General features: G+C 38.6%; 1 protein-coding gene and 1 non-coding gene across 3 annotated transcripts in view; one reads left to right on the forward strand and one right to left on the reverse strand.

Annotated features, from left to right (window-relative positions):
* LOC101744969 (centrosomal protein of 104 kDa) overlaps positions 1 to 17,242 on the forward strand; it is a 40,573-nt gene extending 23,331 nt beyond the window's left edge. For both annotated transcript variants that reach the window (XM_012695313.4, XM_038018071.2), the window contains 8 exons: positions 3,667 to 3,798; positions 5,613 to 5,826; positions 6,185 to 6,580; positions 8,633 to 9,068; positions 9,776 to 9,863; positions 11,450 to 11,589; positions 12,285 to 12,380; positions 13,041 to 17,242. In XM_012695313.4, coding sequence (XP_012550767.2) covers positions 3,667 to 3,798; positions 5,613 to 5,826; positions 6,185 to 6,580; positions 8,633 to 9,068; positions 9,776 to 9,863; positions 11,450 to 11,589; positions 12,285 to 12,380; positions 13,041 to 13,162 — 1,624 coding nt within the window. In that variant the 3' untranslated portion in view covers positions 13,163 to 17,242. The remainder of the gene's footprint in view (positions 1 to 3,666; positions 3,799 to 5,612; positions 5,827 to 6,184; positions 6,581 to 8,632; positions 9,069 to 9,775; positions 9,864 to 11,449; positions 11,590 to 12,284; positions 12,381 to 13,040) is intronic.
* On the reverse strand, positions 3,926 to 3,997 carry TRNAC-GCA (transfer RNA cysteine (anticodon GCA)). The gene has a single exon. It is a non-coding gene; the product is annotated as a tRNA-Cys (tRNA).
* Positions 17,243 to 17,394: the final 152 nt, after the last annotated feature.

Raw genomic sequence — 17,394 nt, forward strand, 5'->3', positions numbered from 1 at the left:
AAGTCAAATGTTAACGTACCTACGCGACTTTCTCTTGGTCCTTGAAGACAAATACACCTTTTTGCTTCCACAGCATGCTCGGTCGCGGAGGCATTGCGTGCAAAATCGAAGTGCTAGCTTACTTACACGACATGATCTTGTTTCACCAAGACAAATAAACGTTTTTGCTCCCATAGCATGCTCGGTCGCGAAGACCTTACGTTCATAGGGAAGTCAAATGTTAACCTACCTACGCGACTTTTTCTTGGTCCATGAAGACAAATACACCTTTTTTGCTTGCATAGCATGCTCGGTCGCGGAAACGTTGCGTGCAAAGAGATGTTGAGTGTTATCCCACCTAGCAAATCCCACCAGGTCCATCAAAAGAAGTCCAAGTTGAGTCTTCAGGCCACATAAGCTGTAAAGCTCTTGGATTATTTGGGCTGCCAAGTCAGCCTTACAAAAAATCAATTAGTACACTGGTTCAAGAGATGACATGTCTAGGGATTCGATGGAAAATTGCGAGAAATGAAGTGGCCACTCAACAACATCCTAGCTCAAACTCTGACGGAATTACATCAATCTATGCTAACTTGCAAATTTTCTTGCGAAGTTTCAAGAAAAGGGGTAAAAAACAGGCCATCCTGCATGTGTTAACAATTAAATGCAGTGCTGACGCGGAGCCACATGTTAGACATTGCCGATACACAAAACCAACCATTTCCTGGCAACGGAAGCTTCGGACATGTGTAGGGGTTACAAATGCAGTGCTGACGCGGAGCCACATGTCAAACATTGCCGAGACCCAAAACCAACCATTTCCTGGCAACGGAAGCTTCGGACATGGGTAGGGGTTACAATCAGACAAAATATTAACGTCCTGTCTATGGTCAGCTCAACAACAGAAACGGCTCACCCACAAAAGAGCTATTTGCAATGGTAGTGACAATCAAAATGAATCTGAAAGTATTTCACTAACGTTGACCTTTCGATTTTTAAACCTAAGCGATAAGTTCAAGATAACTGTCAGCTTATCTCTCGGGGAGATACAACATCATAGCCGACAGGCTATCACGAGGAAATCAACCTGCGAAATGGCATTTTTTACCACAAGCGACCACAAAAGTTTTTCGAAAGTGGGGTCATCCGGATATAAACCCATTCGCCGACCAAGATTGGATACCTTCAGCAGACCGTAGAGGATGCAACTAGCATGGAGAATTCCTCCTCTCAACCTTCTCCCCAAAGTACTGACTCACTTCAACAGTGTCTAGGGAACCTACCTGGTAGTGTTCCCAGACTGAGCGAAATCATTTGGGTTTCCAAGCCCTCAGATCCCGAACGCTAGATAACTCGCACGAAATCCAAAACCTGCCGCCTCCACAGGTTAAACATTAACCCTGAAAGCTTAGAAGGGGGGGGGGGGGGGGAGGTTGTACAAATAATAGACTGGTCTAAACAGGAGAAGATTTATTGAAAATTAGCTGGTGTCAATCCACTTTGTCAGCATACTTACCAGCAACTAGAAGATGGTGCATATGGTCCTACAGTTTTAAAATTGATCCTAAGTCTGCAGATGTTGCCAAATTCTTTCTTTTCCAAAAAGAAAATTTTGCCTATAAAACAATCCTTCTGCATCATAAAGCAGCGCTGTCGACTTTCTGTGGGCGAAATACATGTAGGACAGCAAACATTCTCAAGCTCTCTAATAAAAAATTGCTATTTTAAAAAAGCCATCGGAATAGCTAAACAAAATTCAACTACTTATTACAATTTTACTAAGTGTAGTCCCATTCACATGAGATCCGAGAATAGTTCTAAACTGGTTTTCTTCAAACCCAGCCACCACATCACGCTTCAATGTAGCTTGAAGGACACCAACAACCATGTTGCTGGCTACGGGACGCAGAGTTAATGACCTTACTTTGCTCAACATTTCCAAAGACAGTTTCTTTGATAACAGAGAAAAACATATTTCTGATACCAGTCTTTGGGTCTAAAATTGAAATCCATTTTCGTCAATAATCTGCATCAGTGCTTTCTAAACATGAAACTAAAGACATGCCCGGTAAGATTCGTAAGGACTTTTTTCTAACTATGTGTGTTGTCACAAAAGCGGCATCCCGTACTGTAATTGGAAACTGGTCTTCGTTCAACCTTACGAGGTAATGGCATCAACGCATCTCTAAGAAGTTGTAGATCAGCAGTAGCCTCTGAGAGGGATTGATAATGAACCAATGGACGAAATACTTTCTAGAGGCAATTGCAAATCATCCAAACGTTTACAATAATTATTGCCGAATAATAGAGCTTCGTAAAGATCCTCACGATTCTTTTTTTCAACACATTTACTTCTACATGATGTATATACATCATTTATACAATTTATACATTTTCTTGTATATACAAGATAAAATGTTTATTACAAACTTATAAATATTTTTTAATTATTGAATTAACATGGAAGTTAACAACTGTTTTTTCGATTTAATAATTATATAAATTATGAACATTATCATTGCGCTTCATAATTTTATTATGGCTTTACCTATTTCATCATAGCGTTGTGCTTAATAATTTCACCAGCAGATAACAAACACGTCTTCATAATACAATGCTGTATGTTTTCCAAAGGCACATCAATATTACGGTTTTACATAACAATAAAACCGATATTATGTGCCGAGAAGGAAAACATACAGCATTGCAGGAAGTTCTTCCTGGTGAAGACTATGAAGATCAAAGATGGCTGCGCTCCCTTTATACTTGTTGGCAGCACCTAGCGGCTAAAGATGGAACTAAATTGACGGTCTATGGTTGGACATAGACAAGGAATCTAAGCTAAGTACACACTGCTTCTTCATAATGCAATGCTGTATGTTTTCCTTCTCGGCACATAATATCGGTTTTATTGTTATGTAAAACCGTAATATTTTGTACAAATTGCTAAAGGTTTCTTTGAAAAAAAAAAAAGTACCTTATTGATTGTTTTTTGTTTTGCCGTATAGGCAGACGAGCATACGGCCCTACCTGATTGGAAGTGGTTACCGTGGTTGATGGAGGTCAGAAATCCCAGGAGCAGAGCCAAGCCGCTGCCTACCGTTTTTTTTTAGTTTTAGTGTGCACGGAATCTTAATTCTTTCCTTAAATGTAGATGGATTTTTGTAATTCTTTCTGTTATGCTTAAAGGACTTATCAAATTACTCAAATGAAACATATTTTTATTATAACAGTAGTGTACAAAAAAAGGAATATGCGTAATATTTTTTTATTGCTTAAATGGGTGCACGAGTTTACAGCTCACCTGGTGTTAAGTTGTTACTGGAACCCATAGACATCTACAACGTAAATGCGTCATCCACCTTGGGATATAAGTTCTAAGGTCTCAAGTATAGTTACAACGGCTGCCCCACCCTTCAAACCGAAACGCATTACTGCTTCACGGCAGAAATAGGCAGGGCGGTGGTACCCACCCGCGCGGACTTGCAAGAGGTCCTACCACCAGTCCAAGGTCCTACTACCAGTCCAAAGGTCCTATCACCAGTCCAAGGTAGGTGGCGGCATTTATTTTGTAGATGTCTATGAGCTCCGGTAACCGCTTAACACCAGGTGGGCTGTAAGCTCGTCCACCCATCTAAGCAATAAAAGAAAACGCACAAGACAAGACTAACAAACAAAGGCTTTCAGAGCCCTCCACATCATACCTCAGCAGTTAGTCCGTCCAGTGGCGGCCTCTATGCATCCACGACTGGCCCTCTCCCGTCTACAGATGCTGGAACAACTCATACTGACCCACGGCATATCCACTGACAAGAACAGGTAAGCATATGAAGCAAACTAAATTATTTCCATCCAATAATGTCAATATTAAATACAAAAAAAATGTAATGATTTGAAAAATTATTCATAAATTTGCGAAAAAGGATAATTCCGATTAAACCGAAACAGGGGACACCCGGGTTTGAACCGGGGGCCTATCGATCTGCAGTCGATTGCTCTACCACTGAGCTATATCCCCACACAAACGCTAGTGGAAATAACGGTATTAAAATTAGCTATCATCACAAACTGTTTCCATATATAGTATCTATAGGTTATCTACTAATACGTGGGTGGTAGATAAAATTAGTTACACAATGATACCACAATATTTATATGTGTACGTTATTTGTGCTTTTATAATTTTACTAGATGTGTGAACGTTTGTAGGCAGCAGCTTGGCTCTGCCCCTGGCATTGCTGAAGTCCATGGGCGATGGTAACCTCTCACCATCAGGTGGGCCATATGCTCGTCCGCCTACAAGGGCAATAAAAAAAAACGTAGTGACGGACCTCCTAGTTAGCTTAGAGTCTTAGACATGACGATGTAAATGACCCACCCACCCAAACGAAGCCACGTCCGGGGTCAGTTGTGTTGGATAAAGATTCCCTCACTAATCAAATCATATATAGCTGCGAATTATTTATTCTTTATTAGATTTTAAAAATGAATCGTTTGCTTTTTTTTTTATCCTATTCTAGTAACCTCGAGGGGTTATTCTAGATTCACCGAACTAATAGGTGAAGCTCACGGGGCTCAAACCTGACGACGTTGCTAACATTAACCGTAGCAAGAGCCGTGCATCGCAGAATCTACCACGGGATCGGAAACGCGACCCACTGAGAAGATCCCGTGAGAAACTCAGTGGGCTGTGTCTGTGGGTTAATTTATTCGTTACTGCGGTTAGAAGGGAGTTAGTATTAACTTCGAAATGGTTAGAGTTTCTTTGTTGTCGGTTTAGAAAAGCAACGCTCTCTTCCGTCCAACTCTTCGCGTAGGTATCGTAAAAGATTGACCGGAAAATATGCAGTAGGGTTTTTTTTAATGCTTAGATGGGTAGACGAGCTCACAGCCCACCTGGTGTTAAGTGGATACTGGAGCCCATACACATCTACGACGTAAATACGCCATCCACCTTGAGATATAAGTTCTAAGGTCTCAGTATAGTTACAACGGCTACCCCACCCTTCAAACCGAAACGCATTACTGCTTCACGACAGAAATAGGCAGGGTGGTGGTACCTACCCGTGCGGACTCACAAGAGGTCCTACTACCAGTATCTGAGAATTATCTGGGTTACCAGGTGATCAGGTTTACCTGGTTACCAGGGTTATCTGAGAATAACATTATACTATCATCGCCAAATAGCGTTTACTAGTACTAAATGTTTTGTAAGCTCACGCGGGTAGGTACCACCATTCTGCCTATTTTTGCTGCGAGATTCCGTTTTTAAAGCTGGAAAAGCCTATATTCTTTCCGGTTGAGTCTTTGGTGTGTGTGGAGATATTTGGTAGTCGCTTTACACTAGATGAATACCATAATTCTGCCTATTTTTCAGTGTTAGATAGCCCATTTATCGAGGAAGGCTATAGGCTATATAAAATCACGGTAAAACCAATACAAGTCGAGCACCAATAAAGAATGTTTCAAAATAGGGGTTTAAATAGCTTCCTTAACATTCTATAAAATTCAAAAATATTTTCACTTTCTACGTAAATGAAGTGGGGGTAAAATTTACCGTTATGCCAAAGTAAGTATTCCACGCGGACGGAGTCGCGGGCAAAAGCTTGTAATAGATAAAATTGGTCAATCAGCGGTCTGACCGTGCGGCGGGTGGCGGAGTGCGGGGCGGCGGGGGCGCAGCACGCGGCGGGGTCGGTGCGCGCGGCGGCGGAGCGCATCCTCCTCGCCGCCTACTCGCGCTCCCCGCGGCTGGTGCGCGCGCAACTGCCGCCCGACGACAACGTCACGCGACGGAACCTCATCTACCGGCATCTGTTCCAGCAGTTCGACAAGATTGATATGCAGGTCAGCTGTTTACGTGGATGGATAGGGTTGGGCGAAAGAGGTCGTGCCGCTTTGGCCTTTTTTTTCCTACCTAGCTTTGAGAGGCTATGTCAGCGTAACCAGGCGAGTAGGTGAGCTCACGGGACTCAAACCTGACGTTGTTGCTAACACGAACTCATTCATTTCATACAGTTCGTCCACTGTAAATATGATTATACACAGTTTTAAATGTATTAGAAATAGTAAATCTAAATTACCGAAAAAGTATGGCGGTCTGTTGGCAGTCCACTATTTGTACGCCGACAGTCCAATATTTGGACGCTACTCACTAAATTTAGGAATGTTAACTGAAATGGATTTTATTTCGACAACATTCCAGAGGATTCTAAACCAGGCACCAACAGAGGAACAAATACTGACAGACCAAACAATCGATAAAGAAGATACAACGAGCATCACTCCGTCTAGTCGAAGCGCAACTAGCGGAATGACCAACTCCCTAGGAATGACGTCATCAATCGGAGCTACTTCCTCGTACAGCCTCAAGTCCATGGCGTCCAACGCTAGCGGCAGTACGCTAGCTCCATCTAGCGTCAGCGGGAGTTATACCAACAAAGTAAGGAGCAGCCTTAAAAAGTCGCCAACGAAAAGATACGCTCCCAGTCGATTGACGTCCAAGGACTCTTGTAGTTCTCCAGGCTATAATAAGTTGAGGCTGGATAGCGCAGTCAGTCCGAAGCACTCACCGCGGTCATCAGCCTCCGTTGCCGAAAAGGTAAATATGAGTTTTTTATTTTTTATTCCTTATATGGGTGGACGAGCTCACAGCCCACCTGGTTTTCAGTGATCACTGGAGCCCATAGACATCTAAAACGTAAATGCGCCACCTACCTTGAAATTTAAGTTCAAATTCAAATTTAATTTAAGTTTAAGGTTTCAAGTATAGTTAGTTACAACGGCTGCCCTGCCCTTCTAACCGAAACGTATTACTGCTTCACGGCAGAAATAGGTAAGGTGGTGCTTCCTACCCGTGCAGACTCACAAGAGGTTCTACTAGAGTAAATAATTGTAACTGTAATATTCTGACTGTCGTGAATAATCATATTCTAATGACAATGTTGAAAATTAGCTTAGCTTTGATGTCCTAATATGGCAAGTCGGTTTCAAACCAGTTTCTATATTTGTATTACTACTCGTACTAGAGGTCCCGCAGTAGTTGAAATTCGACTATAATTAATTGGAATTGTAAGTTTGTACACTATTATGATTGTATTTTATACTTCTATAATCACAAATTTCGCCAAGACTACACTATAAAAAAATATTAATAAAGAACAACAACAATATTTAGGGTCGATTCGACCAAACAAGAGTAAATCTTATTCTTAGAATAACTCGTCAGTTAATCGAGAGTAAATCAATTTTACGTTTTACCAACTACAATTCTAAGAATAGTGGGCCTATTCGGGAATTGTTACTATACCGCCGTTTCGCACGGAATAACGGAGCTATTCCTAGAATAAATTAATGGCGTCTGTCAGTCCAACATCTGATTTCTGTCATTTCATAAATATTTATTCTGTTTTAATTTCAAGTCAACGCAATGCACTAAATGATTATTAATAGTCTGAATGCAACGTTTAAACGAAAAAAGATAAAACCACACGACAAAACTTGACAATTCCCTCAAACAAACAAGAAATAAAAATAATACGTTTGACAGCTGGATATCTTACACAACAGCTACTTTTTCACACTAAAATACGGCAAAATCGAGTTGACGATTTGTATGCTCTTACACTATGCCGTTGAACAACAACATTTATTTGCCGGGTTTTATTTTTGTTCACCATTCACTCTGCTATTCGCGTATTGTTATTCCTAGCGCAAGTATACGTGGAAAAACGACTATGAATTTACTCGAGATTAAAATCATGGAATAGGTTATTCCTCGTATAGTTACTCGAGTTTAAATTTAAGTTTGGTCGAATCCGCCCTTAATCTATTCTTAATTTGACCACAGACGTCAAAAAAAGTTTTACAATAAATAGTATGCATGCGTGTGTGCGTCAAATACACAATATGTAGTGTGTGTAATGTTTTCTTTATTGATTTAATGAACTTTTATGCATTATTTAAAAAAAATATTAGCATTGTGCACTTCTTCTCTATGTTCTCTATAAGTGTGGAAAATTTCATACTCCTCCGTCCGCGAAATTTTCGTAAAAAGGGATACAAAGTTTTTGCTTCACGTATTAATATATAGATAAAGTAATTTTATATTTCAAGTATTTCTAAATATTAATTTGTATACGGAAACTGATGGGTGATTCGAGAAATTTTCAATCATCTGTAAAATAATGGGAATTCAGAGTTTTTTTTTCTTGCCCTTGTAGGCAGACGAACATACGACCCACATGATGGTGAGTGGTTACTGTCGGCCATGGACTTCATCAATTCCAGGGGAAGATCCAAGCCGCTGCCTACTAAATGGAAGAAAGAATGAACAAAGAATTTTTAATTAAATAAATAAAGATTAAATAAATTAAATCTTAATTAATTAAAGATTTATTTATGGAAGAAATAAAGAAGTCTTGGTAGTCCATGAATAAATCTTCCTTAAGCCTAAAGAAGATTTATTCATGGACTAGTGTTGTAACTATATCTTTTCAGCTGTGCTCTTAATATAGTATAGTAATTAGGTATTTGAAGATACAATAGATTGACAAAGTAACAAAAGATCATACTGCATCACACCATATTTCCGTGAAAAAATACCAAAGTAAAAATAATGTAAGTAATACAGCTCAATATCTTAATATTTAAGGTGCATTTCCAAGAAAATCCAAGTCTGAACGCGACGGACAGTCAAAGTCAAGTTGTCTACCGTCGGACCAATCGGAACGCAGAGAATCGACACTCGATGATCCATTACGACCACGAACCGTCCAAACTTCAGCTTAAAGAGCGACCCATCACGGTTTACGAGCCGCTGCATTTGGACTACAGAGATTCCCCCAGCTTGGGATCTCCCAAAACATCCAAGAATGATGTGAGAAGCATGGATTCGTTACCCACGGACTCTCCCCAAATGTCCAGGAACGAACTACGGTGTGACTCGGATTGCCGAAGTTTGGACTCTCCAAAAGTGAAAGCGGATTATTATAGAGAAGTTCTAGATTCTCCAAAGCTGGTTGGAGCAATCAGGAATATGCACTTAGACGAGGGTAGTCAGATGGATGAGAGTGGGTATTATAGCCCAGGTAAGTTTCCATTCAATGTTATATCTTAATTCACTGTTATTAAGGTAGACATTTTGATACCTTTTAATACCGCAGTCCAAATGAAACACAATTAAAATATCAATTTAATTCGAACAACGGGGCAATTTCTTTGTGGCAGAGATGACGGTATCCATCAGTACCCGTGGCCAAAATTCCCATAATACTTACTCCTCATGCCTTTATCAGGCCTAGGACACCTAAGGAGATTGTCTATAGTTTTTTTTTTCTTTCCTACCTAGCTGAGAGCCTTCACAGGCTATTTCAGCGTAACCTTAACTAGTAGGTGAGCTCACGGGGCTCAAACCTGACGACGTTGCTAACACGAACCCTAACAAGAGCAGTGCTTCGCAGAATCTACCACCGGATCGGAAACGCGACCCACTGAGAAGATCCGGTGAGGAACTCAGTTGGTTGTGTCTGAGAGCTATAGTTGTCAAAGACAGATATCTGGTTGTGCACCTGATGATGGGTTTTGTCTATGAAGGCGAGAAGCAGTAAGGGCTTAACCAGTTAACTGTTTATCTTAAGCCTTACAGTTATTGAAGAAAGATACATCATAGCGAAGAAACAGCAAAGCTAGGGATTAAATCTAGTATTTGTTAGTTTAAAGCATGTCTGGAATCTTTAATTAGCTTTGAAATTCTCACGAAGAGTTTTTATGGGTTTTTTTTCGTGTATTAATTCAGGTAGAAGACAACAAGTGCACGGTGATCATTACGAGGGTTATGAAGGCGGAGACGTGTGTGACGCTGTACCGGATGGTGTTGGTCTACAGTGAGTATGCTGTCACTTTAATCCTTGATGGGTTTGGGTAGAAGGTTATTTGTATAGAGCAACTTTACAGGAGGAGCCATTTAAAGTTTCAAAATTAGGAAAAATTATCATAACGAAACAACTTCTTCTTCAGCTATTTCAGTGGAGTAAACTTAATTGAAGTTCAATTAAAAACATCGAGCTGTTGATGCTGATGCCACATAAAACGCATCTTTAATGACAAGGATAAATGTCGCGTATTAAGCGAAATGTTCCTGAAAAGAAATAACCTTTCATCACTCGATATAATATCCCTACTAATATATAAATGTGAATGTAAGTTTGTTTGCTACGCTTTCACGCGAAAACTACTCAACCGATCATCATGAAACTTTGTACACATCTTCTTGGAGGTATTAGGAGTAACATAGGATACTTATTATTAAGAAGAAAAAAAATATTTTCTACAAAAAATTAAAAAAAATTTTGTCAAAAAATCTCAAAATCTAGCTTCTTCAACGCCATCTACCGGTTCAGTAATGAAGTTCTAATCCTGAGTGCTGTAAATGAAGTCACGGGTAAAATTTAGCGTTATGCCAAAGTAACTATTCCACGCGGACGAAGTCGCGGCCAAAAGCTAGTAATAATAAAACTGTACACGCATAATACAAAAGACCCTAGTTTGGGTTCCTGAAATACGGAATGCCTAATCTTTTATGAAATATCGGAACTTTTTTTTATTGCCATTGTAGGCAGACGAGCATACGGCCCACCTGATGGTGAGTGGTTACCGTCGCCTATGGACTTCGGCAATGCCAGGGGCAGAGTCAAGCCGCTGCCTACCACTTAACACTCTCCACAAATCTCGTTTGAAGAAGGACATGTCATAGCGCTCGGAAAACACCGTGGAGGGGAGCTCATTCCATATCTTGTGACTAGTGGTCGTCTTGCGAATCCCCACGGGTAGCATTTTGCCTACTTTTGCCAAAAAACCTTAATGCAGTCCAGTTTAAAGCGTGGCTTAATGAAGCCGCTTTCAGACTACGCTATGATATAGCATATAGTATATAGCTCATAGCACAAAAATATCGCGTGCCATACATTGTTTACTGCACTATATATTATTGGCTAAGTATAGATTGCTATACTATACGGCACTATAGTATAAAGTAGTCTGAAAGCAGCTTGATTATACTTTGCCTTGGAGACTTCGATCACATGTCTTAAACATCAATTGGGTTGTAAGCGTTTTCTCCCGCCTATGCAAGAATATCAAACACAAGAGAGGCCACTTTTGGTAAAGATTTGGCTTTGTGGTTAGTAATTTTAGATGCGGTGGTGGGAAATGATAAATTTACTGGTGGTAGGACCTCTTGTGAGTCCGCACGGGTAGGTACCACCGCCCTGCCTATTTCTGCCGTGAAGCTGTGACACGTTTCGGTTTGAAGGGTGGGGCAGCCGTTGTAACTATACTGAGGCCTTAGAACTTATATTTCAAGGTGGGTGGCGCATTTACGTTGTAGACGTCTATAGGCTCCAGTAACCACTTTACACCAGGGAGGGCTGTGCGGTCATCCACCCATTTAAGCAATAAAAATGGTTTTTAGCACCACATGCACTTGGTGCGGCAGGAGAGTGAGAGCAGAAGCCCTTGAGTCCCACTATTGGAGGCGCTGCGTAGTGCTAGCGCGGTGCCCACATTGTAGAGTCGCGTTGGAGGCCAGGACTCTGCACAATCATTTGTTGGGTAAGTCATTTTTGAATCTTAGAGAGTCAGACGAGAGCGTACAGAGCTGATACAGCCCACTGAGTTTCTCGCCTGATCTTATCAGTGGGTCGCATTTCCGATCTGGTGGTAGATTCTGCGAAGCACTGCTCTTGCTAGGGTCAGTGTTAGCAATACTCCGGTTTGAGCCCAGTGAGCTCACCTACACGTCTAAGAGAAACTGAAATAGCCTCGCAGAAAAATAGAAGAAAAGAAAAATAAAAAAAAGTAGCCAGAACTGATGCTCTACCATCAGTACTCGAAATGTTAGGGAGAGTAGAGGAACTTAGGCAGGGATATACCCATATAAATAACTGTACATATAGGTTACTGTATGACTTCTTAGGAGCTCCAAAGCTAAGTCACCTTCACTTTTTTCGACTCCAGTCCTTAACCTCTAAGTAAAATGGCATTAATGTAATGACAAATTTCAACAGGCTTTTATTAGATTCGTATTCATCATGTTTTTATGTAACGGAATCTTTGAAAGTCATTACACGCATCAAGAGCCGATGATAATACAATGATATTATCATTTCGCTCTAATATCCTGATTAGAGTCGAGAGGATATAAGATATATTTAATTTGTTAGGTTTGAATAGTTGTTAGTTTGGTTTGCTATTTTTGAGGGCGATCTCCTGTTTCACTCACTTCACTTAACTGCTTAATGTTCCAGAGGAGTGCACAATGAGCGAGGGCAGCTGGAAGGTTTGTCAGAAATGTGGCGCCGCGTTGAGGGTAGAAGACAGTGACTATCATGTTAATTGTTACCGTAAGTAGATTTTTGTTAATTTTTTTTATTTCTTAAATGGGTGGGGCAGGGACCGGATAGAACGTGAGCTCTTCCACCTAGCAATTAAAAAAGATCAAGTTTTTTATTGACACTAGGGATAAGAGAGTCATCTACTGGTGAGTGGCTGTCGTTGGACATGGATATCAGCTAGCCTCTGCTTACTTTAGACTTCTCCTAAGCTTCGTTTGAATAAGTACGTATCCGCTCAGGAAATACTGTGATTAATTCCAGAACAATCCACGCATGTTTGTGTAATTGTTTAGCTTATTCTTGAATCTTACTGGTGGTAGGACCTCTTGTGAGTCCGCACGGGTAGGTACCACCGCCCTGCCTATTTCTGCCGTGAAGCAGTAAAGCGTTTCGGTTTGAAGGGTGGTGCAGCCGTTGTAACTATACTTGAGACCTTAGAACTTATATCTCAAGGTGGGTGGCGCATTTACGTCGTAGATGTCTATGGGCTCCAGTAATCACTTAACAACAGGTGGGCTGTGAGCTCGTCCACTAACCTAAGCAATATAAAAAAAATTTTTTTTTGGACTTTAATAAAATTTATAAAATTTCAAACGATTCGAAATAGCTGGCATCGCTAATCCTTTGGCCTTGACGTCGAGATATTGTTAGAGTATTTTATCTCGACAGCGCTTGGCATGGACGAGTGGAAATGCCCGTACTGCCTCACGAACGTGCTGGCCCGGGATCTGCCCTGGCAACGGCATCTTATGCAGTGTCCCAGGAATCCACGATTGACTAACACTTCTTAAATTCATTTTACATCGATTTGTTTCGAGTTATAATACGAATGCTCAGTTTAATTATATCGTCAATATACAATACGTTTTATGTTGATGTATTCTCTTAGAGCAGTGATTCTCAACCTTTTTTTTGTTGCGGCACATATTTAACGATTTCAAAATTTGGCGGCACACAAAAAAAAAAGATAAAAATTATTTACTTACTACAACACTCTGCATAAATAGTTTATCAAAAAATTTGAATATACGAAATAAACTAAAATATACTATAATATTTTTTTTGTGGATTTAAATATATATTCATGTTTAAAATATGTTTCTTTTAAAATGATATAATTTAATAATATTAACATTATTATATATTCGCAAAATTTGGCGGCACACTTTTGAAATTTGGCGGCACACAAAAGTGCCGCGGAACAGTGGTTGAGAATCACTGTCTTAGAGAGAAGCGCTGGTTTGTGTTCGGTTAGTTGTGTGAATTTTAAGTTTTATTTAGTGATTAATGATTTGAATGACATTAGCCATAATTAATATAAATGAAATATTCAAATTGATCTCGTTAAAGTTTTTAGTGTTAAATTATTTTTACAGTAGTGTAGTATTTACGTAAATATATAAAATAACGCCGTGTAATAAGAAAAGAAGTCCAGAAAAATTATAAATTTCCGTAATTCGCTATGGCAAGGCGAACTGTGAGCCCGCACGGACGTTTGTCGCTGCCTCGTCTATTTCTGTTAGAGAACTCATGAGCTCCACTTGTTAGGTGCTTTGAACAACTGTTTAGCTGACAGCGTCTAGTACTTAATAAAATTTAGAACTAAAAAACTTCAGAGGTGTCCAGGGACACCCGGATGGAACGAAGTTCCTTTCGATTAATTAGTGAAGGAATTGTATTATTTTTTTTAAGTTATAATAATAAATTACGGCATTATGAAGAAGAAAAAAACAATACTATGAACTAAATTACTATTGTTGAAACGCTATCTCGAGAAACTTTACTCATTACGCGGACCAATCGGATACGAGCAATGTCACGCGATAAGCGCCTACACGTTGATTGGTCAGAATGACGGATCTAAAAAGTGTCGTGACAACTTTTCGTAAGAATTTTTTCCGTCTAGCCCCCTTTCACAACGCGCGATAAGGAACTTCGTTCCAATAAATAATTTGAATCTCTCTTCATACGAATTTGAGGGCGTGTTAAGCCTAAAGCTGCTCTTATCAGGCTAATTTATTTTTAGGAAGTGCCCATGAAAATAGGATTATCTAGCAACAAATTAAAAGCCATAATAAAGAGTTAAGATATTAATAGACATAGTTTTAAAGCACAGCTTCTTAGTCCACTGGTACCGTCCGCATATTTAATAATATTCCGTCTTTGACTAGCTGAGTTTCTTTTTAATTGCTTCGAACTTAAATTCCACTTGTTATTGTCTTTAAAAATGTTAGTTGTTGTGTTAAACTGAGTTCGTGTGCTGTAGGAAAATGTTGTGGATTTAGTTTGTTTTAAGTCAAGCGTTTGAAGTTCATCAACTTTTCATTAGTCTCTTATCTTAGATTTTAGCTATAGTAGTTGTCGTGGCGTGCAACCTCTTTGACAGGACATAAAACCTATAATGACTAGACATAGATAGACTAAGACAGACATTTGAAAATAATTCGAAAATAAATGGAACGAGGGCGTACGTAACCAGCAGCGACGCGGTACATTTTTTGACTTCTGAAAAGACAGAAATACAAAAAGACGAAAAAGAACGAATAATAATTGACCGTTCTTATATAAGATGTTCAAGTGACCTTCGACCGTTCAAGTAGTCATTCGACCGTTCAGTAGTAAATCTTAGTTTTCATACGTAATCACCATTCTTGTAGTTAAAGATCGTGTCATCTAAATATACCTTTCGCTTATTTGTTATTACCATATAATTATGTGTTGTTCATAGGTATGTGTTATACAAAAGTATTTTAAGTTAAATAGTGGTAGTACAAAACGTTACGAAGTTGATTTCTGTTCAAATAGGACAAGAACGACTAAAATTATAAGGAATTAATAGTATTTTTTATTTGGTAGTAATCAAGCATTGCATCTATTCAAGTTTCGAATCTTAAAAACTTTTGAGGATAATAAGCGTGCAAAAAGTGTGTGCGAAATTTAAACTAAGGACGTATTTGATTTTCAAAATCTTTCAGAAAGCGGAGGTTTCCTTAAAATCTACTTAAGATGAAAATCGGTTTATGTCTATAAAAATTGATATTGTATAATGTTGCAACATAATAGGATTAGTGCGAAATTCATTTATAAGCACAGGATATGAAATCTAAGAGTTCCTAATTATTTCAACTAGACTGATGAACTTTTGATGAACTTTTAAGCTTCTACAATCGTTTCTTTGTATAATGATTAGAGTAAAGTTATAAACGTTCTAATTTAAGCTCAAGATTAATTGAGGACATTGAATGGATATTTCGAGTAACAAAAATGGATACTGCTACATATTTAATACGAAAATCGCTCAATATAGACTTGTGAGTCAAGTTGCTTGGATCATCTATTTCATCTCGTAAAGATCACAAAAAACACTGAGAATATTCTGGACATTTTTGTATTAAATTCCGTGATGTCCGAGCCATGACATTAATATTAATTCCGAAATTATTTTGCATTCGCAATAACATATAAGTGAACGCCAATAAAGAAAAACGTATTTAAATATAGTATTAATAAATTGGGACTGATAGTAAAATGAAAAATAGTTCTCAAGGTTTTAGTAAAAAAATTAAATAATCAATTACGTAGTTGTAGCAAAAGCGTGGTTATTAATTAAAATGAAATATCAGACTAGTTGAATGTTCCGTAAAAAGTCAATTTAAGTTTTTATTTAGTCACAGTGCGTATTTGTTTAACAAAAAGGATCGATCGAGTTTACAAACATAGTCTGAGATTGTACTCTGAGATTTCTCCTGAAGTAACATGGGGTGTGAGGCGAGTTGCTGATCCGACGGGTTGGATATATTCACTGGTAAGAGTAAAAACAAGAAACAGATCTGAAATTATAACAACACATCACATTTTCTTGTCCTCTTACACATAAGTACTAATATGGCTAAAATGTGAAGTAATTCATTAAAGCATGACGTATTTGAAAAAGTATGTAATTCATATATTTAAGAAAAAAAAATTGTTTTTATATTTCTTTTAAAGCCTTGCTCTGCTTTTAAAGCGTTGTTACTTCAGGAAGGAATCTGAGCCAAGCCTGTTTGTCTTCTGGTAAAGACCATGAAAGCATTCCTTCATTATCAGAATTTTTGATTTAGTTTATTGAATTTTTGATTCAAAGTAAAAGCTTTTTATATTTTTTTCAATAAATAATTTATTTTAAGTTATGTAATTGCTTAATTAGTGTTCATTTTTTATGTGTCAACGTTTCGTTCTGAAGGACAAGCAGTTTGTTTTTGTTACTTTGATCTAAGGTAACACGTGCCGTAAGGTAGTCGATTATTCTGGTAATGTCGTGTAAGTCGGTATGTGATCGAGTATTCATAAACTCTGGGCGAAATCAATTATTTTGACGTCACGATTTGATGTATATTCGTTATCAGTAAATTTAAAGGTTGCTAAAGTTGCACGATTTCGCCAGATTTTCAGATGTTTTTATTTTACTGGTGGTAGGACCTGTTGAGAGTCCGCGCGGGTAGGTACCACCACCCTGCCTATTTCTGCCGTGAAGCAGTAATGAGTTTCGGTTTGAATGGTGGGGCAGTCGTTGTAACTATTCTTGAGACCTTAGCACTTATATCTCATGGTGGGTGGCGCATTTACGTTGTAGATGTCTATGGGTTCCAGTAACCACTTAACATCAGGTGGGCTGTGAGCTCGTGCACCCATCTAAGCAAAAAATAATAATTATAAGACTTGAAGATACTATAAAAACGACTTAAAAGCTGATACAGATTCTGTTTAATTGTCAGTCGATATCCGATCTTATGACTATAAAGATACGATTCAAACATTCCAAGCTTTGTAATTAAACAATTGTTATCGCTGCGAGTGCGAATGTTATAAAAATAAAGAATTTGTCAAATTAATGTTTTTTTCTTTCTACCTGCATTTTTTTTTTTGTAACTTGTGTCATGATTATGATAACATGCCTAATGCTTTTAATGTAAGCTAAGAATTTCAAAATGGGCATATGCAATTAGAGGAGTACTTTATAATAATCTAAACTTAAGTAATATAT

This window comes from Bombyx mori, chromosome 20, assembly GCF_030269925.1.
Source record: "Bombyx mori chromosome 20, ASM3026992v2".
Classification (NCBI taxonomy): Eukaryota; Metazoa; Arthropoda; class Insecta; order Lepidoptera; family Bombycidae; genus Bombyx; species Bombyx mori.